Source organism: Symphalangus syndactylus, chromosome 9 (genome assembly GCF_028878055.3).
Source record: "Symphalangus syndactylus isolate Jambi chromosome 9, NHGRI_mSymSyn1-v2.1_pri, whole genome shotgun sequence".
NCBI lineage: Eukaryota > Metazoa > Chordata > Mammalia > Primates > Hylobatidae > Symphalangus > Symphalangus syndactylus.
The window spans coordinates 123,986,533-124,012,783 of record NC_072431.2 but is presented as its reverse complement, the minus strand read 5'-3'; the positions used below and the strand labels follow the sequence as shown (position 1 = coordinate 124,012,783).

The 26,251-nt window shown below is 35.9% G+C and overlaps 1 protein-coding gene across 50 annotated transcripts in view; it reads left to right on the top strand.

Annotated features, from left to right (window-relative positions):
* CCDC171 (coiled-coil domain containing 171) overlaps window positions 1–26,251 on the top strand; it is a 416,355-nt gene that overhangs the window by 185,516 nt on the left and 204,588 nt on the right. For all 50 annotated transcript variants that reach the window (XR_010113576.1, XM_063609154.1, XM_063609151.1 and 47 more), the window contains 4 exons: window positions 2,894–3,061; window positions 4,633–4,821; window positions 19,506–20,010; window positions 20,751–20,867. Coding sequence is in view for 49 of the 50 variants with exons in the window: in XM_063609154.1 (XP_063465224.1) it covers window positions 2,894–3,061; window positions 4,633–4,821; window positions 19,506–20,010; window positions 20,751–20,867 (979 nt within the window). In the remaining variant the exon portion in view is untranslated. The remainder of the gene's footprint in view (window positions 1–2,893; window positions 3,062–4,632; window positions 4,822–19,505; window positions 20,011–20,750; window positions 20,868–26,251) is intronic.

The window sequence follows — 26,251 nt, the reverse complement described above, 5'->3', positions numbered from 1 at the left end:
TTAACTGAGACTCAATGACTGTCAGGAAGGGCCTTTCACTCATCTCAGTGTTATACATCAAGTGACTATTTTTTACTTGTATTTAATTAAGAAAATTGTTCTGAGCAGAGTATTTTGAAATGTTTGTGACACCTGCAAAATCACTCCATTACTCTTGTGTCATTCTCTTTTGTGAGAGAAGTACTATAACTTGCACAACTGATTTTTTTGATTATCATTTGTACAACTATCTTTTTTGACTTTTAGAACATTGTAACTCGAGTAACTATGCCCCTAACAGTCTTTTCAAGGTTCCTGTTTGCCAATGACAAAATTATTTTTTATTTCAGTAGCTTGGTAGATTGATGGTGGAAAGAATAAGTATTTTATAATCAGATAGACCTGAACTTGGATGCTGATACTTCTGTTTATAAATGATGTGGCTGTGGACAAGCTATACAGCTTAGCCTCTCCACATCTTAGTTTCCTTATTTATTTTTTTTCTTTTTTGCGACAAAATCTTACTCTGTTGCCCAGGCTGGAGTGCAGTGGCGCGATCTGGGCTCATTGCAACCTCCACTTCCCAGGTTCAAGCGATTCTCCTGCCCCAGCCTCCTGAGTAGCTGGGATTACAGGTGTCCACCACCATGCCCAACTAATTTTTGTATTTTTAGTAGAGATGAGGTTTCACCATGTTGGCCAGGCTGGTCTCCAACTCCTGACCTCAGGTGATCTGCTCACCTTGGCCTCCTAAAGTACTGGGATTACAGGCCTGAGCCACTGTGCCTGGCCTAGTTTCCTTGTTTGTAAAATAGTAATAATATCTACTTTAACAGATAGCCTCCTTACTCTGTATAATTATAGGATGTTAATAAAAATTTAGAAAAATAAAAGTCCCATAAAATTAAAACTTTTCATTTAGACACTCTGGAGAGTTGCCTATCCATTTGTGTTTATTAATGACTTATAAAAATATTATGACACAAATTTCATATTTTGTTTAAGCCTCTGTGAGTGGAATTATCTTCTAGTTCTTTTTACCCTGTGGATTATAGAGCTAGTCTAGCTAGTGGAACTGGTTTATCTAAGTCATCCTGCATATTGAGTTCATTACTCCAACAAATATGAACATGAATGCCAAGAGAGTAAAAAGGAAACATTCTTTCCACTCTTTTTACAGTCTGGGATTTAAATTGTGTCCACATGAAGGGGTTGGAATTGCTCTACACATCAGATAATGATTAAAGTAAAGGAAACTAGAAGCCTGACTGTATTGTAAAGTCAGCATGTCTACAGCGCTGTGGTTGGGTTCAACATGTGTGAATTGATTTTGGATTTTGGAGTCTCTTTTCATGCCAAATGGATGATTATCATGCTTGGTTTATCACAGCCCAAGCAAAAAGGACATAATAGCGACACAATGAATTATCCTTGAGGATGAACTTCCTTGAGAACAAACATGATCAGTAGGCAAAACACAGGAGGAAGATTTTTATGTATTTGTTAAGTTATATTTCATAAGACTTTAAAACATTTTGACCTAGTTAAATAATGCAAAAGTCATCATTAACTGCTTATGAAAAGGCATAGCATATTTGTGGAAAAAATCTGATTTCTTAAATTTGTTGTTGTAACTACATTTTCAAATTTTTTGATTTTTAAATTATTGCATTTGGAAAAAAAGTAAGGTGGCATACGTAGTGAACTAAAGATTTACATTTTGATATTTGTAAGAAAATGTTCTCTATAATTTCTAATTATAAAACTTTTACATATGCTATATTCAGTTTTTAAAAAATCTATAATAGACTTTCTAAATTTTTCTTTTTAAATTTGTCTCTTTTAAAAGTTTTCTTCCTGCTGATCTATTAAAAAATCTTGAGGGAACTTATTTTATCTACATAAAATAAAAATATTCATTTTGCAGCTTTACAATTACCTTGTCTTAGAGTTCCATGCTTTGGGACTTTACAGATGAAACACCTTATAAAGAGAGCTATTTGACATTATAGTAAGTAAACCCTGCTCGTGTTCAAATGTGATCTGCTTTATATGAATTCTGCAGCATAGTGTTTCTAAGTCATTCAGCAATGGATAGTTTAATTACTGAAGTGGTAATATAATTTTAAAGGACTTTTAAAAAACATATTTCTAATTGGACTTTTTTGAAAGTATGTCTTGAGCAGCTATATCCATTTTTTTTGCTGTTACTTTATAATATTTAAACACCTACAAATACCCAGTGTGCCAAATACTATATGAACTTATAAGTGGGGAAAGCAAATGAGCCCATCTTCCATATCTTTCGTATCACTATCTGCTTTGCCTAAGGGGCATGGGATAGATTTCCTATAAGTAGTAAGTAAACTGGAATCTCTGGAGGAAGAAGAAAGCTGAGTAATTGTGTCCATGTAAAGTACAGATATTGGTATAACTTTTTTTCATCAGAGTTGAATGACACTTTTTTTCTGTATTGTTTTTTGACAAGTAGTATCTATTTTGGCAAATGTAACTATTAAATTGTAGAATTACTATACTGAGTTACAGTTAGATAGGCTTATAAACAATGAGTCCAATCCATATGCTTCGTGTGATAGCTAAGGAAACTAAGGCCTGAGCAGATGTTTACTCAAATCACAACCTCCATCATAGCAGAGCTGGGGATGAATCTTGGTCTTCTGGCTTCCAGACTTCAGATTTTGATTTTGAATACCAAGTGTAAGCAATTCCAAATGTTTTATCTGGTGCTTAGTTTTGAATACAGAAAAAGTCATTAAAATATTCTGAGACTTGAGTATTGTAATTCCTTTTCAGGTTTTTGAGATTAACTCTTCACCATTAGTATTATGTATTTTACTTCTTACAATGTTTATATACAGCAATTAATTTTTCTTTTTTTTTCTTTTTCCTGCAGGAGAAGCTAACCTTCCTTCACACCTTGTATCAGCACTTGGTAGCAGGCTGTGTGCTCATGAAACAACCAGAAGGCATGCTGGATAAATTCTCTTGGTCTGAGCTTTGTGCAGTCTTACAGGAGAATGTTGATGCCCTGATTGCAGACCTCAACAGGGCTAATGAGAAGGTAACTGTCCTCAGGCACCAGATACCTCTATTAAATTCAGTGACATTTGTCCACATCATAGTATCATTAAGAGGGGCTGACATTCATCTTATTTCAAAAAGAATTTGGATGTTAATAATTCAATACCATTAATTATGGCTTGTCTACAACTCAGTTTGATGCCATTGCTGTGGGCATGTAAATGTGACTGAAGTCTGTATGAAGTCTCTAAGCTCCACTTTCTGAGCAGGACATGCTAATACTACTAGCCAGTATTAGCCACAGGGACCTAATTAAAAGAAAATAAATTAATCTTACTGATGAAGCAATTCAAAGAACTTAGTCATTTACATTAATAAACCAACTCTTTATGTTAGCATAAAATAGAAACAGGATATAGTTATTCAAAAACATGATCTTAAAATTCTTTGCTTGGAAATATAAGGTGTTATTTTTAAAAGCTTAAACGTTTTAAATTATATGCTTATGATTTGCTTCTCGAAATACAACAAAGTATATATTAGAAAACTCATTCCATGCTTTAGACTGCAAAAAGTGTATTTTATAGGAGAATATAGTAGACCTTTATGGTAACATTACTATCTCACGAGTCTAGGAAATCAGTCTCCAACAAATGTTTAAAAACCTGCTTTTGGTCATAGAAAATTACAGTGGCTTAGCAGATCAGCATATGCCACCATTAAAGACACATTGGTTCTTATCCTGGGTCTATTGAACTGGTCAGTACTGTGTTTATGTGGTTTAGTTTCCAGGTCTTAGTTGCAATGACATTTGCTCTTAAGGGACAAGAAGAGAAAAACTGTCCCGTAAGTTAAAAAAAAATTCTGTTGAAGTAATAAAACAGCGTATTGACCTAATTTCAGGGTGATATTTTTTATTATTGAGCATTTTATCTTGGTCCTATTGACAAACACAACCATAGACACTGAGATGTAGGGCTAAGAAATGAGGGAATAAATTGTGAGAGGCACAGATGCTATTCTTGATTGTGAATGTGTACATAATGGATTTGAAAATTAAAGATAATTAAAATGAATGTGTTTTAACCCTATGAGATTGTGTTATATTTTTAATAGTTTTCATTGTTTCAAAACATCCGTAATAGTCATACATTTTAGAAAATGAGGATTTTCTTTCCAGAGTTTGAATGTGAAACAAAAAATGGTTAGAATATTCTGCTTTATTTCATGTAAACTGTTTGCAGATTTTTAAATCTTATTTACTTTCTTTCCCGTTGAGATATTTGAATAGCTTGAGCCTTGGTTCCAGAAGTAACAGTATCTTTCTTAATCTCAATCAAATTAATTATAGAATAGGTAACTTCATTAGAAAGAGAAGATGAAAAATTTGCCATCTAAGTATACAAGTAACACAATTTTCTGCTAACTGTATGGCGGTTTACACTGCTATTTTCTTTTTTTAAATTTCTTTATTTACATTTTATGTTAAAATTTTTATATGATCTTAAGGAATAAAATATATTAGGACATTTTGGGTGTTTTATTGGGGCAGATGACACAAAGAAATAGCTTGTGAGCATATTTCCTTCTCTGTTGCATCTCCCCGTATAGATAAGCCATCTAGAGTATATCTGTAAAAACAAGTCTGACACGATGAGAGAGCTTCAGCAGACTCAGGAAGACACCTTTACCAAAGTGGCAGAACAGATCAAAGCCCAAGAGAGCTGCTGGCACAAACAAAAGAAGGAACTAGAGCTGCAGTATTCTGAACTCCTCCTGGAGGTGCAGAAGAGGGCACAGGTATGCCACCTTTACAAAGAGCTTTAAAAAATGGGTTACTCAGTGTAACCATTAGAAACTTTTTTTTTTTTCGGTAGCAGTGCTAAATCAGTTTCAACTTCTTAAGAACTTCATAGAACTTGTTTAGATGCACATACATATGTTTAGATACACATATGTGTGTGTGTATGGGTGTGTATATTAAGGATTGTCTTTCATGTAAGTTTGGAAATATATGGGTTTCTGATTAAAATGTCCCAAAATGCATTGATCAGTTAATTAAATGCTAAAATTATATTTCCTTTATTTATTTTTAAAATAAAAGAGTAAAGTGTTTGGTAATATATTGTCAGTTTTAGTGTAGGTATTCCTTTATCTGGTTTACTCCATTTGTGGAGGTTCCTATGTGAACCATCATTTAAATTTATTTGGGGTTAAAATCTCTTATGCCTGCTGATATTATATAAGAACTAGGTTATAGTTGTAGGCCATGTAGCAAAAGTAATTCACTATGAGTTGTATTATGTATTATATCTTGATTGAGAGTAGAAGTTATAGGTTGTTAACATAACCATGTGTTTTTTCTACACAAATTATCATCAACATTATTTATATTGTTAACTATCATCTTTACCTAATCAGGAATAACATGATGATAGGCTATACTTTTTTGGCATTGAATTTATTAATAGGTCACTTTTGTTCCTAAGTTAGGATACATAGGAACCAGAAGGTTGTATATTCTTCCCATGGTTGATTTGGTATTTAACCTCTTTATTTGATCCATTCATGCTTATATTGGCAAGTCTAATTAAAAATAATCAAACTATATAAATATATATACACACACATATATAAATAAAATTGTTATTATTATATTAAATCAGGCCATTGTGTATCCCCAAATTTAAAGGTCCTATATGAACTTACGCCTTTCTATATGAATTTGAATGAATCAACAAATGTGCCATCGAAAAGTACTAATTTTTTCATTGTATGCAGACTGCTATATTATATGCTCTGCATTTTCTAATATTGAAGTAAAAGAGCTAAACAATTTATTTAATTTTGTAGAGGTAGGATTGATATACAGTGACATGCACAGATCTTAAGTGTATAATTTGATGTTTTTAAAAAGTATTTGATATGTAATATTTGTACATATTTATGGGGTACATGTGATATTTTGATACATGCATAGAATGTGTAATGCTCAAGCCAGAGTAAGATATCTATCACCTTGAGCATTTATCATTTCTTTGTGTTGGGAACATTTCAAATCTTCTCTTCTTGCTGTTGTGAAATACACAATATATTGTTGTTAATAAAGTCACCTTACTGTGCTTTTGAACACTAGACCTTATTCCTTCTATCTAACTGTATAATTGTACCCTTTAACCTACCTCTGTCCATCTCTTTCCTCGACTGTGGTAACTACAGTTTGATGTTTTGATCAACATAAACACCCATGTGATCATTACCCCATTTAAGACTTCAAACATTTTCATTACCCTAGAGTGTTCTCGTGTTCTCTCTTCCAGTCAGTTTTATGCCTCATAGGCAACCATTGTTCTGATGCCTGTCATCGTAGATTAGTTTTCACCTGTTCTTGAATTTCATGTAAGTGGAATCATTCAGTAGTCTGGTGATTGACTAATTTCACTCAATATTAATGTTCTGAGCATAATGTCATTTATTTATGTTGTGTGAATCAGTACTTCATTCTTCTTTATGGTCACTAGCATTCCTTTTTTTTTTTTTTTTTTTTGAGACGGAGTCTCGCTCTGTCACCCAGGCTGGAGTGCAGTGGTGCAATCTCGGCTCACTGCAAGCCCCACCTCCCGGGTTCACGCCAGTCTCCTGCCTCAGCCTCTCCGAATAGCTGGGACTACAGGCGCCCGCCACCACGCCCAGCTAATTTTTTTGTATTTTTAGTAGAGACAGGGTTTCACCGTGGTCTCGATCTCCTGACCTCGTGATCCACCTGCCTCGGCCTCCCAAAGTGCTGGGATTACAAGCATGAGCCACCGTGCCCGGCCTAGCATTCCATTTTATCACAGCACCTCTATGTGATGGATTGTGGGTTGATGGATATTTGAGTTGTTTCTGTTTTTTACATATTGTAAATAAAATTGCCACAAACATTATTGTACAAGTCTTTTGTCAACATATGGTTTTACTTCTCTTGCTTAATTACTAAAGTGTAGTTGCCAGGTCATGGGATATATGTGCATTCATAAGAAGCTGTCAAAAGTTTCTAAAAAATGCTTGTGTCATTTTTTATTCCCACCAGCAACATATGTAAGTTTCCATTGTTCTACATCCCCTGCAGCACTTGGTATTGTCAGTCTTTTAAATTTTAGTCATTATAGTGGTTTTAAAATGGAATTTCATTGTGGTTTAAAGTTGCATTTTTTTTGGTGATTCATGATGCTGGGCACCTTTCATATACTTATTGGCTATTCACATATCTTCATTTGTAAAGTGTCTCTTCTGCTGTTTTCTCATTTAAAAAATAGAGATGTTTGTGTTTTTATTATTGATTTCTAAGAGTTCTTTATATATCCTGGATACATATCCTTTGTCGTGTATATGCATCACAATATTTTCTCTGAATCTCTTGCTTGCCTTTTCAGTGTTTCTTTTGATGATCGTAAGTTTTAAAATTTTGATGAAGTCCAACGTATAAATCTTTTTCTCTTTTGGCTGTTTATTTATATATGTGAAATGATTTTTCTTTACTTCAAGGTTGGGAAGGTAATCTCTTGTTTCTTCTAGAAGTTTCATAGTTTTGGCTTTTACGTCTAAGTTTGTGTTCCTTCTCAAATTAATGTTTATGTGTGATGTAAGGTAGAGTTTCATTTTTTCCCTCTTCATTTATTGTTCCCACATCACTTGTTCAGCACTTTCCTAGCTGAATAGCCTTGGTACCTTTGTGAAAAAACAGTTGGCCATATTTAGAAACCACAGACTTGTCCATCTGTATAGTTTTGCCCTCTCCAGAATGTCATATAAATGGACTCATACAGTATATAGCCTTTTGGGTCTGGTTACTTTCACTTAGCAAAATATATTTGAGATTCAGTCACATTGTTGCATGTATCAGTAGTTCACTCCCTTTTACTGCTGAATAATGTCCCATTGTGTGGCTGTAAAATTTTATCCAAATACTTGCTGATGGGCCTTTGCATTGCTTTTATTTTTTTGGCAATTATAAGTAAAGATGCTTTAAACATCCATGGAAAGGTTTTTGTGTGATCATAAATTTTCATTTCTCTTGGGTAAATGCTTAGGAGTTTGATTTCTAGATTATATGGTAAGTGTATATTTATATGGTTATATGGTAAGTGTAACTTAAGCAACTATTAAATTGTTTTTCCAAGTGACTATATCATTTTGCACTCTCACTAGCAGTGTAAGAGATTTTGATTTGCTCTGCACCTGTGCCAACGTATGGCTTCATCATTTTTTTCTTTTGAATTTTAGCCATTATAATAGGGTGTAATGCCATGTCGTTGTGATTTTGATTTACATTTTCCCTACTGCCTAATAAATTAATCATTGATTTATGTGTTTACTTGCTATCTGTATATCTTTTTTGGGGAATTATATGTTCAGATATTTTGCTCAGTTTTTAATTGGATTGTGTGTTTTCTTATCATCAAATTTTGAGTTATTTACATACCGGAGGTTCAAGTCATTTTTCAGATACGTGATTTGTAAATGTTTTCTACTATTCTCTTAGCAGTACTTTTGCAAAGCAAATGTTTCAAATTTTTATGACCCATTTATCAATTTTTTTATGGATTATACTTTCATGTTACATGTAAGAACTCTTTGCCTAAGATTATAGGCACCAAGATTTTCTCCATTTTTTCCCTATATGTTTTATAGTTTTAGGTTTTACATCTAGGTCTATGATCAATTTTGAGTTAGTTTCTGTAAAGGTGTGAGGTATGGATTAAGGTCATTTTTTTTTTTTTTTGCGCATTCATGTCCATTCCAGTAACATTTATTGAAATCACTGTCCTTTATTGAATTGCCCTTGCACCTTTATCAAAAATCAGTTCACTGTTTGTGTCAATCTATCTCTAGATTTTCTTGTCTGTTCCATTTATTTATGTGTCTGATTCTTTTTTTCTTTCAATACTATACTGATTTAATCACTCTAACCTTTTACTAAGTTTAAAATCAGGAAGTGTGAGTCTTCCAACTTCTTTTTTCGTCAATGTCCTGAACTCTTTGAAATCGACAAGAAGGCTTAGCAATTCACTCTTTTCTCTTTTTGAGACAGGCTTTTACCCTGTTGCCCCAGGCTTGAGTATGGTGGCACAGTCACGGCTCACTGCAGCCTTAACCTCCTGTGCTCAAGTGGTCCTCTCACCTCAGCCTCCCAAGTAGCTGGGACTGTAGGCACGCACTACCATGCCCAACTAATTTTATTTTTGAAATTTTTTTGTAGAGATGAGGTCTCACTATGTTGCCCAGGCTGGTCTCCAACTCCTGGCCTCAAGTGATCCTCTTTCCTTGGTCTCCCTAAGTGTTGTGATTACAGGCGTGAGCCACCATACCCAGCTGCAGTTCACTTTTTGAAGTAAGAGAATCAGTCATCACAAATGCTAATGTTTTAGGAGAAGCTCTCACTGAAGACTTTTCTCTGAAGAATTTGTAATACCTTAGTCTTTGACCCCTCTGTCTACAAATGGAAATGATCATTTTAATTATCTCTAAAAGTACATTACTATTATAAATTGGAGGCTGAGTGTGGTGGCTCATGCCTGTAATCCCAGCACTTTGGGAGGCCGAGGCAGGTGGATCACCTTGAGGTCAAGAGTTCGAGACCAACCTGACTAACATGGAGAAACCCCATATCTACTAAAAATACAAAAAATTAGCCAGGCGTGGTGGTGCATGCCTGCAATCCCAGCTACTTGGGAGGCTGAGGCAGGAGAATCACTTGAACCCAGGAGGCAGAGGTTGCGATAAGCCAAGATCGCGCCATTACACTCCAGCCTGGGCAACAAGAGCGAAACTCCATTTCAAAAAAATAAATAAATAAATTGGCATATATTCTGTATTATTTATGTACATATTTGCTTTTTTATAAAATATAATTGAATACACTGCAGCAATTTATTTTGGTATTTGACAAAATGTTATTATAATACATATTATAGGACCTATAAATTTTATTTTAGGAAATTTTGTTATGATTAATTCTATATCTTTTACCACCAAAAGTGCAATGCAAATAAAAAATTTTCATTTTACATTACTTAATACATTTTCAAAAATTATGTTGATAAGGACGTGAGGGGAAAAAATCCGCAGTTGTTATATAGGATTGCGAGTTATAGAGGATGTTTGGTGTCAGATGAGCATAACCATAAGTATATTCCATCTGCTGGGAAACAAATGACCTATTCTTAGAGTCTTATGTTTAATGTTTGGCTGTTGTAAAGAAGTGATTAGTAAAAGACACTAAAGTAAAAAACAATATTTGGATTTGATTGCTTTTATCTGAAAAAATGTAATAGATGTTAGAAAAGTAGTGTTTGTAAGAATCTAATATTTCTAAGACTTTTTTAATGTCTAAGCTTTAAAACAGTGTAAATGCTACTAGAAAAATGAAAGTTGTAGAGAAGGCAGCCTGGTTTTACTATCACAGCATGTCTTTAGCATTGGGTAAAGTTTGCTAGCCACATGTTGGGTAATTCTTGAATTTAAATACGTTGAGCCATCATGTAAATATATCTCAAGTGTCTATGCCTACTAAAGTATCTGGGCCCAGTGCCACATACCATTCCATTTACTAACTTTGTTTTTGTAATCTTAGTATTTATGTTCTTGTTTCTTTTCTATTTGAAAAAGATAGTTATTGCAACAAGAACTTCCTTTCTAGAAGTAAAGTGTTTTTTTTACTGTCAGTTAAGTAAGGGTTACCCTTGATGTAATGTTTATTGTAAACACTTTAGATTTATTTGACATTTTAGTAAAATCAAGTGAGTTTAGAATGGAGAACAAAACTCAGGGAGATTCAGGTTCATCATGCTATATTGCATTTTATTCCTCTTTTACCATGGTATTGAGAGTGTATTTGGGAAGGAACCCAGGTGAGTCATAAAAGTGTTATTAGATGTTGAAACTTTTTTCTTCATAATTGAACTCCAATAATATTCAGAGATAAAATGGAGCTTATTGATATTGTTGGAGGTGATAATTCTTTAAGGTATACAGATTCAGAGAGTTAGATACAATCACATGTACACTATGTTCTGATAGACTGTGAGTCCATGGGAATGGATACCTCTAATGAAATTTTGGAAGAGACTTCTGACTACTTTTCAAATAATTGCTTTAGAAATTGTTTTTATTAATTATAATATTAGCAGTTGAATTTGCATGGTGCGTGACATAATTTTCAATGCTTTTGCATATTTTGCATGTCTCTTCTTATGTAAGCCCCACCACAGGCATATGAGATAGGTCATTTAAGTATCATTTCTATTTTACAAGCAAGGAATCTAAGGTTCAGCCAACTGATACTACTTACTTGTTTAGTAAGGAAGTTCTAGGGACAGGATTAGAATAAACATAACCATATGTAAAATGTCTAGCTCATTGCTTGGCATTTAGAAATTACAAAGTGAATGTTATGGACTGTTTTAGTACATTATTACCATCCTTATCTTCCAGTCCCTTTTGCATTACATTGTAATACTGCTTCTTTTAGAAATATATGCTACTTTTATACATAAAGCAATATCTGAAAATAGGTATAGTGACATCTCAGTTTCATATTTATGGAACTCATACGCCTTTATTTTTTGGAGGTAGTATCTCACTACGTTGTCTAGGCTAGAGGGCAGTCGTGCGATCATAGCTCACTGCAGCCTCAACCTCCCAGGCTTAAGATATTCCCCCACCTCAGCCTCCCAAGTAGCTGGGTCTACAGGGCACGCCACCATGCTCTGCTAATTTTTGTATTTTTTAAGTAGAGACGGGGTTTCACCCTGTTGTCCATGCTGGCCCTGAACTCCTGGGCTCAAGCAATACACCTGCTTTGACCTCCCAAAGTGTTGGGATTACAGGCGTGAGCCACGGTGCCCGGCTCACATTTGTTTTTCTTTCTTTCTTTTTTTTTGAAACAGGGTCTCACTCTGCCACCCAGGTGGAGTGCAGTGCTGCAGTCTCGGCTCACTGCAGCCTTGACCTCCTGGGCTCAGGTGATCCTCCCACTTCAGCCTTCTGAGTAGCTGAGACTATAGGCATGCACTGCCACACCTGGCTAATTTTTTGTATTTTTTTGTAGAGCTGGGGTTTTGCCGTATTTTCGCAAGCCATCTGCTTGTCTTGGCCTCTCAAAGTGTTGGGATTACAGGCGTGGACTACTGTGCCTGGCCAGAACTCACATTTTTAAGTGATTCTTGATTAATGTTTAAACATGATAATGTATGAAAAATCGAAATAGTACTACATTGTCAGCTACCCACAAATGGTAATTCTCTTAATTTGTATTTCTCAGAGTTTTTTTTCTGAGAAACTGAAGTTTTAATACACTGTATCATAAATTGCTACTGTAGATAAGAATATCAAGATAATTTTTACATAATTTAGTTAATATTAATAAAAAACCATATATGTTATATACCAAATATATAGCACACTGTGTTTCATGCTGTGGTAGTAACAAAGAGGTATACTATATAGTTTTTTCCTCAAAAAGCGTAAAATATAATTGAGGAGATACATTAAAAAGTAAATAATAAAAGGTTTATCTTAGGCTGTACATAATTAGTTGCCAAAAGAATGCTATAAATTTAGAAGAGGAGATAGATGGTCAAAGTTTGAGGAGGCTTAGCAGAGGAGACTGGAGCCAACCTGGGCCCTGTTGCCAGGATCTGAAAGCACAGAAAGAAGGGAGATATGGGACACATCAGAATTTAGAGATAATATTGCTAATTTTCGACAGTCAGAGGTAATATCTCTTAACAATAAGCAAACTAGACATCTTGCCTCTATTGACATATTTATTCCCAGTCTTCCGATAGAAAGAACTCTGTTCTTTTGAGGGTATGGCTTATCCAAAGGGTATTTTATAGTTTACCGTGCTTTAGAAACAAAACAATAAACACAGGCACATACCAATTTTGGCACATATTTTTGATGTGTTAAATTTACATAATGAAAATAGTGTTTTAAAATTAAATAACCATTATGGGGCTTGAGAATGTGTGTGTATATTTGAAGACTAGACAATAGAATTTCTAGATCATATGATAATTCTATGTTTAACTTTTTGAGGAACTGCCAAACTGTTTTTGAAAATGGCTGCACTATTTTACAATCCCATCAGCAATGTCTGAGAGTTCCAATTTCCCTACAAAGTGTCCTTATTTTTTAACAGAGAAACATTTACATAATAGAGAAAGCAGGTGAATTTATGTTTGTTATATTTTTAAATATTACCATAGCTTAAGAAGGCAAGATATGAAACTTACAAAAATAAGACACTTTTAATGAATTCCTTTGATGTCTATATGTCATTGAATGTCCAGTTTGCAATTTGCCTTTTTGCCAACATGAAGAGCAAGAACTCAGCGAGCAAGAGTGATACAAAAGAATTTTACTCCCTAGGGAAGTGTCTAATTTCTGGCCCAGAGTCTCAAAGGTCACAGAGTGCTGTAAGCCAGTAAGGCATCCCTTAAAGCTCATGTATTTCAGGAAGTAAGTCCGTGATTCATTAAGGAAAAAAGCTGTCCTTTTTCCACATTATGGATGCACTTTGAATTTATTAGAGAGTAAAAGAAAACTGGTGAAATTATTTAGTATTTTTGTTATGCTATTGAATTTTGTGTAAAAGGTATGCATTCTATATTTTTAGGTTTTTTTCTTCATGATAGGAATGTTTTTATGGGGGAATTTGAGAATATTATTTTTTGAAATTAAACACACTGAGGAGCAGGTTATTTCAGTACTAGGAATGCTTTTGTCCCATATGAAAGCGATGTTCCTTATGTTTGTTTTAAAAATACTGGCCTTTAATCTCCTTGGGTGGAAAACATTCGATTTTTTTTAAAAGCAAATTTGCTCTATAGCTGTTTCCACCCTTACAATCAAACAGGCTTTGTTCTTCAAGAATAATTCACAGTAAATAATGCAATACCTCTGAAAGTAGTTCCCTGTGGAAAGTCAGAATTAATTTAAACCAGAATTCTGACATGTGGATAAGTACCAAATTACATTTGGAAATTTTGTTCTTTTAAATTATATTTTTCTTTTTTCTAAGCCTTTACATTGTAAAGCTTTTTTCATTAATTGGGCATTTATTCAGTGTCTATTATGGGCAAAACACTGTGCTAAGCAAAATCAGGGATGATTTTATAAAGGGTTATTTAATTCCTTCAATATTTATTAAATACCTACAGAGTATAGAGCACTGTGACAGACACTATAGTAAATAATTCCTAACCTCTAGGAGCTAGCAATCTTGTATTTGAGGGAGAGTAGATATACACACATGAAATAAATAAGTAGTGTAGAAGTTAAATGCCTGAGTGACCTTTACTTAAGTTCAGAGAAGGTCAAGATCAGTATGAAGTAAAATGATAGTAAAATGAGTCATAGAATAGACAGAACCTGAAATGGGCTCTGAAGATTGTTAGTATTCGAATAGCATTAGGGGAGATGGAAGGCAAAGGACCCGGGTGTTCTACAGAACATGTTAAATTGTGAAAAGTAGTGGTGAGGCTAATGCCTGTATACTAAAGGAAGAGATCAACTTCTCCTTGTTCATCAGGTTGAGGATAGTGGGAGAAGGTGAATTCTTCACTGGGGAAGACGTGGGGATGTTGGTACCGGAGGGGAGAACCTTGGGTCAGTAAAGACAAAAAAGTTAGGTAATAGAATTAGATAAACCTAGCTGAAGGAGTGTGGAAAAATTGTGTAACTTCTCTAAACCTCAATTTTATTATCAGTAAAACTGTGCCAACCTCATAGTTCAGTACAAGGATTTAAAAAAATATATGTAAAGCATTTAGAACAATGTCTGGAATATAAATAAGCACTATAATATTCAAACTATTCCCATTAAAATAGAGAAATAATAGGCCTCACAGTATCCACTGAGATTTGGGTTCTAGTAGGAGTGAATTGGAAACAAAATTATTTATGTAATACCAATTTTTTTTTTTTGATACCAAGTCTCGCTCTGTTGCCCAGGCTGGAGTGCAGTGGCATGATCTTGGCTCACTGCAACCTCTGCCTTCCGGGTTCAAGTGATTCTCATGCCTCAGCCTCTTGAGTAACTGGGACTACAGGCACGTGCGACCACGCCTGGCTAATTTTTTGTATTTTTAGTAGAGATGGGGTTTCACTGTGTTAGCCAGGATGGTCTCGATCTCCTGATCTTGTGATCCACCTGCCTTGGCCTCCCAAAGTACTGGGATTACAGGTTTGAGCCACCATGCCTGGCCCTCCAATGTGTATTTTTTAATCTTTTAATTGATCTTTTTATGCCTCTGGATTTTTAGTTTTAGCAATCCTATCTTTATAACAAGGTTAAGTAATTTGCCTGTATTTTCTTCTAATATTTCTGTGGTTTCATTTTTTTTTACGTATAGATTTATGGTCTATTTGGAATTTACTTATGTATAAAATGTCAGGCATAGAACAACTTTTGTATTTTTTTCCTGAAGGCCATCCAGTTATTTCACCACCATTTAGTCTGTCTTTTTCCCACTGCTTTGAATTGCTACCTTTATCATTGAAGTTTTTTTGCGCTTAGATCTGTTTCTAGCTGTTCTGTTCCATTGGTCTTTTTTTCATGTACAAATAACATGATTTTTTAAATAGAGGTTTTTGTGTGTGTGTGTGTGTGTGTGTGTGTGTGCGTGTGTGACAGAGTCTTGCTTTGTCCAACCCAAGCTAGAGTGCAGTGGCGTGATCTTGGGTTGCTGCAACCTCTGCTTTTCAGGTTCATGCAGTTCTCCTGCCTCAGCTTCCCAAGTAGCTGGGATTACAGGCCTGTGCCATCGCGCCTGGCTAATTGTTTTTTTGTATTTTTCGTAGAGACAGGGTTTCACCATATTGGCCAGGCTGGTCTAGAACTCCTGATCTCAGGTGATCCACCCACCTTGGCCTCCCAAAGTGCTGGGATTACGGGTGTGAGCCACTGTGCCCGGCCTTAATTAGAGGTTTTGTTGGTGTTTCAATATGTGGTGGGGCTGTTCCCCTCTCATTCCTCTTCTTTTTCAGGGTTAAACTCAACTTGCCTAGCTCCAGAAAACAAACTGGTTTGTTTTTTAGTGGAATTGTACTACATTTATCAATTTACTTAGGAATAATTGAATCTTTGTGATGAGTTAGGCTGTTGAAGTTTGAAGTATTTTTTTGTGTCTTTCAACCATATTTAAAACTTTTCCTCTTACAGATTTTTTACGTTTCAGGCTAAATTGATTCCTAAATTATTCTGTCGTTTTTATTATGGAATTCTAAATGGGGTTTTCTCTTCCATTATTTTCTTTTTTGTTTATCTGTATATATTAAGGATATTGATATTTTAAATTGTGGTAAAATATGCATGACATAACATTTACCATTTTGATCCTTTTAAAGTATACAGTTCGTGGCATTAAGTGTGTTCACAGTATTGCACAACCATCACCAGTATTTAGCTCTGGAACTTTTCATCACTCCAAACAGAAACCCTGAACTCGTTAAGCAGTCACTACTTGTTCCTTCTTCTCCTCAGCCCCTGGTGACCAAAAATGTGTTTTCTGTGTCTATAAATTTTCCTAGTGTGTATATTTTATATAAATGGAGTCATACAAATGTGGCCTTTTGTGTCTGGTTTCTTTCTCTTAGCGTAATTTTTCAATTTATGTTGTACCATGTATTAGTACTTCATTCCTTTTTATCCCTGAATAATATTCTGTTGTGTGGATATACCACATTTTGTTTATTCATTCATCCTCTGTTAGGCATTTGTGTTTTTTCCTACCTTTTGGCTATTGTGAATAATGTTGCTGTGAACAAGAAGCTATTGATTTTTTTGTATGTTAATTTAATATATTTTAACCTTACTGACTTTTTTTCTGATTGAATTCTGTCATTGGATCTTTTGCTATTTCTAGATTTATGATCAAATTTTCTACAAATAGAGATAGTTTTACTTCTTCTTTGCCAATTCTTATGTCTCTACTTGCTTTTTGTTGCCTAGTTGCACTGGCTAATAACACACCAAATACAGTGTTAAATACTAGTGGAGATAGTGGGTGTTCTTGCCTTGCTCTGGAACTTGGTAAAAATGCTTTAGGTTTTTCTCCATTATTAAGATACTGACTTCAGGATACAGTGTCTCTATCTCTACCTGTATCTATATGCACAATTTTTATTGTAATTTTGTGTGTAATTTTTGTTGAAAGCATTTTTGCCTGAGACATTGAGGTTCACTTTTATTTTCACTTACCTAAGTATTGCTAGTTTGCCTCTTGTATTTTCTAGGTTTTCTGTAATTTTCTTTTTTTCTCTAATTGAACGGATGAAATTGATTTTGAGGAGAATATAGAATCAACCTTTGTGATTTCCATTTGTTCCCCTCATCCTACTCCCAGCTGCTGCAACTCTACTGCTACCCCTGGCCATCTTTATTATGTTTCTGATTCTCACATCCCTTTACTAAGAATAAGGACAGTTCCAGGATTTTATGGCTTCTCATACCTCTCTAGATAAAGTTAAGTTTCTTAGTGTAGCACATAAGATACTTAGTCCTCTGTTATCTGTGTACTTTTCAAATTTCCATCCTTTCTCTCATTTCTTCAGGTATTCTGAATTATTTGCATCCTTAGAGCATACTATGCTGTTTTCTGGCTCTTCCTTTTCCACATGCTAGTCTTCCTGCTTTAATCTAGCTATAAGCCAAGTGTCAAGTTTTATTTTTCCTTAAAGTGTGTCTGCTTTAAGAGGGTTGTCGCACATCCTCTTGCAAGCAGTCTGCGTAGCTACTGCTTCTCAGAGTTCCTTGCTTCTTTTAGCACTCCCTGTGGGCCACCACTTGCTTTACTAGTGGTCTTTGTGTGGAGTTCTGGGACATAGTCCCATTGATAGAATATGGCTGCCAAAGTTTAAGTGCTGTTTTGTACTCCTCTGGCAACCTGGAATATCTCTATCATAGCATTATACCACACTAGTTGATTTACTTGTCTCTTTTCCGAGTACATGTGATTTAGTAACTAATCAATCCTTTTTTTTTTTTTAATAGGGACAGGGTCTTGCACTGTCAACTAGGCTGGTCTCAGATGACTGGACTAAAGAGATCCTCCCACCTTCACCCTCTTGAGTAGCTAGAACTATACAGATACCACCCTACTTGGCTGATATTTTTAAATTTTTTTTGTAGAGACAGGGTCTTAGTCTGTTGCCCAGGCTGGTCCCAAACTCCTGCCCTCAAGCAATTCTCTCACCTTGGCCTCCAAAAGTGCTGGGATTGTAGGTGTGAGCCCTTAGGCCTGGCCCCAATAAATGTTTATTGAATAATAAGTGAATAGTAAAGGAAATTGGGATCTGTTACCTTCTTTTTCTTTCTTTCTTTTTTTTTTTTTTTTTTTTTTTTTTTTTTTTGAGACAATGTCTTGCCCTGTTACCCAAGCTGGAGTGCAGTGGCATGATCATGGCTTACTGCAGCCTCAACCTCCTGGATTCAATTGATTCTCTGACCTCAGCCCCCCGAGTAGCTGTAACTATAGGTGTGCACCACCATTCCTGTCTTAATTTTTTTTATTTTTTATTTGTGGAGATGGGGTCTTGCTATGTTGCCCAGGATGGCCTCAGACTCCTGAGCTCAAGCAATCCTCTTACCTCAGCCTCCCAAACACTGGGATTACAGGCGTGAGCCATTGTGCCTGGTCCTTCCTAATATTACTCTTTCTTTCAAGATTCCTTACTGATTAGGTTAAGATTTCATAGAGAGAGCCAATTTATTTTCTAGTGATTAATTGTGGTTCTTACAGTTAAATTCCTTTTTATTTCAAATTAAGTTTTGGATTGTAAGCAACTTGATTAGGCAAAAAGGAGCAGAGGGCTGCTGAGGCCCAGCTCACAATTATTTCCTGTCACCACTGGAGATGCACTGTGTATGGCTTTCTGTCATGGGGAAGTAAGACAGAAACTGAAATAAGTGAGTATCCTTGAGAGACAGTGCCTTCTCATGCAGTAAATGGTAGACCATGCTATTTGTTATATCATTGATTGAACTGTTTGCTTATTTTGTTAAAAAGTAAAGTCTTTTTTACGTCTAGGAAACCCTCTATTGGCACTGTCATTTCTGTTTAAAAGTAGGAATGAAGAATTAGTGAGGAGTGGAAGAAGAGAAATTATACAGAGAAAGCATATTTTTCTTTTCTAAATTTGTGTGTTTATGTATAAGTCTACAGGAAATTTATGAAATAGTCTTAAATTTATGTGTTCTACTTTACATAAAGCTTCTATGTGAGAGGATTTAAGAATCAATGTGCACATTCAGATCTAAGCTGTTTGGCTCACTGTTGCCCTGTCTATCTTATTTATATTTTGGATATTTTAGTACATGTATCTTTTAAAGAGGAAGAAGTGGTTGTCAGCAAAAGTTTGTTTTCTTTGCGTGAAGGGAAATTAATACAATGCCTGTTTGTTTCATGATCAAATATATTGTTTGACTTCTTCCATAGAAATTTCAAGAAATTTCTGAAAAAAATATGGAAAAATTGAACCATATTGAGAAGTCACATGACCAATTGGTTCTTGAAAATTCACACTTCAAAAAACTGTTATCACAGACTCAAAGGGAACGGACGTCCTTGCTGGCAGCCTGTGCATTAATGGCTGGTGCCTTATATCCCCTCTATAGCCGATCATGCGCCTTGTCCACACAGAGAGATTTTCTCCAGGAGCAGGTCAACACCTTTGAGTCGTTCAAACTGGAAATTAGAACTCTAGCCCAGGCTTTGTCAACTGTAGAGGAAAAGAAGCAAGAGGAAGCCAAGATGAAAAAGAAAACATTCAAAGGATTGATACGTATATTTCGGAAAGGTGTTATTGCAATTTTGGCAGCAAACAGACTCAAGATTTTGGGCCAATCATGTGCCTCTCTTTTTACCTGGATGGAGAGTTTCAAAGAAGGCATAGGCATGTTAGTGTGCACAGGAGAGCCCAAAGACAAGCATAAATTTCCAAGTAAGATAATTTGTGCTTTTAAAAATATAAGTTGCATGTAAGTTAAATACAGTGTGACTATACCTGGCTATTATGGAAAAACTTTTAAAAAATCATGTAATATGCCAAATAATATAACATAGTCTCTATATGTATGTATATGTGTGTATGGATAAGTGAATATTTTTGTATAAATTAGGCTGTAATTTTTTGTTTTAAACAGATTAAAATATTAGGTGGCAAAATACTTATCATTTCACCTTTGTTTTCTTTTATATTTGAATCCTCTGCAGTAAAGTGGAGAGTTTATACAGTGATTTTTCAGTTATGTCAATCAAAAACTGCCCTGTTTCAAATTATCAGTATAATGTATTTTCAGTTTCTATGAATAAGTATGAAATGGGTTAAAAATGTATTGAAGAATTATATGAGAATGAGACAAATGTAAATTTTCCAGTTGTTTTTTGAATGCTTAACTATTTTGAAGAAATGATTTAAGTTTTAATTTTTAAAAAGCAGACTATTAAGTAATATAAGTAAAACTAAAGAAAATTTGTTTTCTTCTGTTTATTTGGTGTCATTTACAGTTATTTGTAAATTAGGTCAAGCTAATCTAACATTTAATAGATTTTTCCACATTAGGCAATGTTCACAATAGGGTTTTATCTGTTTCTTAAATAGCTGCATGCTGCTATGAATTTTAAATACAGATTTTCATAAAGTTTTGTAGAATTTTATAATGGATTTTTTCAATTTTATAGAACATCAAAAGGAGCAGTTGCGTTGTTTACAAGCGCTCAGTTGGCTCACCAGTTCTGACCTTCTTGCTGCAGTAATCAGTTCTATGGCTGAATTACAAGATGTCATTGGCAAAACAGGTATTGGTTCCTTCTTTTATGTCCTTGCAAAATACATTTAAGAACAAATATCCAGAAATTCTTTATGTCACAAATTCTAATAAACCATATAGGGAGAAAATATATTTGTTTTTATCTTTATTTTATTCAATCACAGAGAGATTGTTAACTCTGTACTTAATGATGTAAATTAATATAAATTTTGTCTCTATTTATGGGGAAATGACATTTCTTGGTGAATGTATCCACCTTATTTTTTTTTTCTATCTGTTTTTCCTATGGAAAGCTCATCATTAGCTTTTTATTAAGTAATACTGGCAATGTTTTTTCATGTGTTTTGGCCTTTTTTCACTTCTACTTCTGGCTGTAAATTTCATAAGCTTGAGTAATATGAGAGCCAGTAGAAAATTTTTCTCTCTCGTTTTGTGATACATTTTTTTACTTTTTCTAGTTTATTTTAGATAGAATTAATTTGGATAGTCTGCTCCTTTCTACCTGGTGTGTAACCACCTATTATCAGCAATTTACAAAGGTTTAAAATGCAAGTTTTTTTTATGATTCAGATTGCATGATATTTTGTCTGACAGATTCAATGAAAACTAATTGGACTAATTATGGTCATTTTCAGACACATTAATTGTTAAAATTGTATAATGGACTTGTTAAGATTTGTCTGTTTAATGAAATGTAGGCCTATATGTAATGACAATTTGGTATTTAATTCTTAGACAATTCCACTGTGCAAATATAGATCATTCATTGTGATTTCAAATATCTAAACCTAGACTTTTGTAGTAGGAAACTTAAAGATTATTTTTAAGTTGTGGCCATTGATGTTGGTAAGCAATGTGCATATTTAATGTATTGGTAGAACCTCAAGATACTGGGTTTGGAGTCTGAAGTAAAAGTCTAAACTAAATGTATTTTAAGAATTTTGGTATTATAACTTCAAAGCAAAACTGAACATTCTTGAAAGAGCTTAGAAATAGTTTTTAGATTTGGTTTAAGAAGCAGGTGATTTGAGTGCTTTCAAGATGGCCAAATAGGAACAGCTCCGGTCTGCAACTCCAGTGAGATTGATGCAGAAGATGGGTGATTTCTGCATTTCCAACTGAGGTACCTTGTTCATCTCATTGAGACTGGTTGGACGTGGGTGCAGCCCACGGAGGGCGAGCTGAAGCAGGGCGGGGTGTCACCTCACGTGGGAAGCGCAAAGGGTCGGGGGATTTTCCTTTCCTAGCCAAGGGAAGCTGTGAGAGACTGTACCAGGAGGAATGGTACACTTCTGCTCAAATACTCCGCTTTTCCCACAGTGTTCACTACTGGCAGACCAGGAGATTCTCTCCAGTGCCTGGCTCGGCAGGTCCCATGCCCACAGAGCCCAGCAAGCTAAGATCCACTGGCTTGAAATCCTTGCTGCTAGCGCAGCAGTCTGAGAACAACCTGAGATGCTGGAGCTTGGCGAGGGGAGGGCGACTGCCATTGCCAAGGCTTGAATAGGTGGTTTTATGCTCACAGTGTAAACCAAGCTGCTGGGAAGCTCAAACTGGGCGGAGCCCACCGCAGCTCAGCAAGGCTGACTACCTCTCTAGATTCCAGCTCTGTGTACAGGGCATATTTGATCAAAAGGCAGCAGCCTCAGTCAGGGACTTATAGATAAAACCCTCATCTTCCTGGCACAGAGCCCCTGGGGGAAGGGGCAGCTGTGGGCACAGCTGCTGCAGACTTAAACGTCCTCCTGCCTGACAGCTCTGAAAAGAGCAGTGGTTCTCCCAGCACGGCATTTGAGCTCGAATAACGGGCAGACTGCCTCCTCAAGTGGGTCTCTGACCCTCGTGTAGCCTGACTGGGAGACACCTCCCAGTAGGGGCCAACAGACACCTCTTACAGGAGAGCTCTGGCTGGCATCTGGCAGGTGCCCCTCTGGGACGAAGCTTCCAGAGGAAGGATCAGGCAGCAATACCTGCTGTTTTGCAGCCTCCGCTGGTGATACTCAGGCACACAGAGTCTGGACTGAATGTCCAGCAAACTCCAACAGATCTGCAGCTGAGGGGCCTTTTAGAAGGACAACTAACAAACAGAAAGGAATAGCATCACCATCAACAAAAAGGACATTCACACCAAAACCTCATCTGTAAGTCACCAACATCAAAGACCAAAGGTAGATAAAACCACAAAATGGGGAGAGGAGAAAGGCTGAAAATTCCAAAAACCAGAACACCTCTTCTCCTCCAAAGGATCACAACTCCTCACCAGTAAGGGAACAAAATTGGATGGAGAATGACTTTGACAAGTTGACAGAAGTAGGCTTCAGAAGATGAGTAATAACAAACTTCTCCCAGCTAAAGGAGCATGTTCTAACCCATTGCAAGGAAGCTAAAAACCTTGAAAAAAGGTTAGACGAGTGGCTAACTAGAATAACCAGTTTAGAGAAGAACATAAATGACCTGATGCAGCTGAAAAACACAGCACGAGAAATTCACGAAGCATACACAAGCTTCAGTAGCCGATTTGATCAAGCAGAAGAAAGTATATCCGTGATTGAAGATCAAACTAATGAAATAAAATGAGAAACAAGATTAGAGAAAAAAGAGTAAAAAAAAAAAACAACGAACAAAGCCTCCAAGAAATATGGGACTATGTGAAAAGACCAAATCTACGTTTGATTGGTGTACCTGAAAGTGACGAGGAGAATGGAACCAAGTTAGAAAACACTTTTCAGGATATTATCGAGGAGAACTTCCCCAACGTAGCAAGGCAGGCCAACATTCAAATTCAGGAAGTACAGAGAACACCACAAAGATACTCCTTGAGAAGAGCAACCCCAAGACACGTAATCGACAGATTCACCAACGTTGAAGTGAAGGAAAAAATGTTAAGGGCAGCCAGAGAGAAAGGTCGGGTTACCCACAAACGGAAGCCCATCAGACTAACAGCAGATCTCTTGGCAGAAACCCTACAGCCAGAAGAGAGTAGGGGCCAATATTCAACATTCTTAAAGAAAAGAATTTTCAACTCAGAATTTCATATCCAGCCAAACTAAGCTTCTTAAGTGAAGGAGAAATAAATCCAAATGCTGAGAGATTTTGTCACCACCAAGCCTGCCTTACAAGAGCTCCTGAAGGAAGCACTAAACATGGAAAGGAACAACTGGTACCAGCCACTGCAAAAACATGCCAAATTGTAAAGATGCTATGAAGAGACTGCATCAACTAATGAGCAAAATAACCAGCTAGCATCATAATGACAGGATCAAATTCACACATAACAATATTAACCTTAAATGTAAATGGGCTAAATGCCCCAGGTAAAAGACACAGACTGGTGAATTGGATAAAGAGTCAAGACCCATTGGTGTGCTGTATTCAGGAAACCCATCTCACGTGCAAAGACATGCATAGGCTCAAAATAAAGGGATGGAGGAAGATCTACCAAGCAAATGGAAAGCAAAAAAAAAGCAGGGGTTGCTATTCTAATCTCTGATACAACAGACTTTAAACCAACAAAGATCAAAAGAGACAGAGAAGGCCATTACATAATGGTAAAGGGATCAATTCAACAAGAAGAGCTAACTATCCTAAATATATATGCACCCAATACAGGAGCACCCAGATTCATAAAGCAAGTTCTTAGAGACCTACAAAGAGACTTAGACTCCCACACAATAATAATGGGAGACTTTAACACTCCACTGTCAATATTAGACAGATCAATGAGACAGAAAATTAACAGGGATAGCCAGGACTTGAACTGAGCCCTGGACCAAGCAGACCTAATAGACATCTACAGACCTCTCTACCCCAAATCAAAGGAATATACATTCTTCTCAGCACCACATCGCACTTATTCTAAAATTTACCACATAATTGGAAGTAAAACACTCCTCAGCAAACGTAAAAAAACAGAAATCACAACAAACTGTCTCTCAGACCACAGTGCAATCAAACTAGAACTCAGGATTAAGAAACTCACTCAAAACCGCTCAACTACATGGGAACTGAACAACCTGCTCCTGAATGACTACTGGGTAAATTACAAAATGAAGGCAGAAATAAAGAAGGATTTGAAACCAATGAGAACAAAGACACAACATACCAGAATCTCTGGGACACATTCAAAGCAGTGTGTAGAGGGAAATTTATAGTACTAAATGCCCACCAGAGAAAGCAGGACAGATCAAAATCAACGCCCTAACATCACAATTAAAAGAACTAGAGAGGCAAGAGCACACAGATTCAAAAGCTAGCAGAAGACAAGAAATAACTATGATCAGAGCAGAACTGAAGGAGATAGAGACACAAAAAAACCCTTCAAAACATCAATGAATCCAGGAGCTGTTTTTTTTTTTTGAAAAGATCAACAAAATAGACCGCTAGCAAGACTAATAAAGAAGAGAGAAGAATCAAATAGATGCAATAAAAAATGAAAAAGGGGATATCACCACTGATCCCACAGAAATACAAACTACCATCAGAGAATACTATAAACACCTCTATGCAAAAAAACTAGAAAATCTAGAAGAAATTGATAAATTCCTGGACGCATACACCCTCCCAAGACTAAACCAGGAAGAAGTCCAATCTCTGAATAGACCAATAACAAGTTCTGAAATTGAGGCAATAATTAATAGCCTACCAACCAAAAAAAGCCCAGGACCAGATGGATTCACAGCCGAATTCTACCAGAGGTACAAAGAGGAGCTGGTACCATTCCTTCTGAAACTATCCCAATCAATAGAAAAAGAGAGAATCCTACCTAACTCCTTTTATGAGGCCAGCATCATCCTGATACCAAAGCCTGGCAGAAATGCAACAAAAAAAGAGAATTTTAGGCTAATATCCCTGATGAACATTGATGCGAAAATCCTCAATAAAATACTGGCAAACCGAATCAAGCAGCACATCAAAAAGCTTATCCACCACGAACACATCGGCTTCATCCTTGGGATACAAGGCTGGTTCAACATATGCAAATTAATAAACATAATCCATCACAGAAACAGAACCAACGACAAAAACCACATGATTATCCCAATGGATGCAGAAAAGGCCTTTGACAAAATTCAACAGCCCTTCATGCTAAAAACTCTCAATAAGCTAGGTATTGATGGAACGTATCTCATAATAATAAGAGCTCTTTATGACAAACCCACAGCAAATATCATACTGAATGGGCAAAAACTGGAAGCATTGCCTTTGAAAACCAGCACAAGACAAGGATGCCCTCTCTCACCACTCCCATTCAACACAGTGTTGGAAGTTCTGGCCAGGGCAATCAGGCAAGAGAAAGAAAGGGTATTCAATTAGGAAAAGAGGAAGTCAAATGGTCTCTGTTTGCAGGTGACATGATTATATACTTAGAAAACCCCATCGTCTTAGCCCAAAATCTCCTTAAGCTGACAAGCA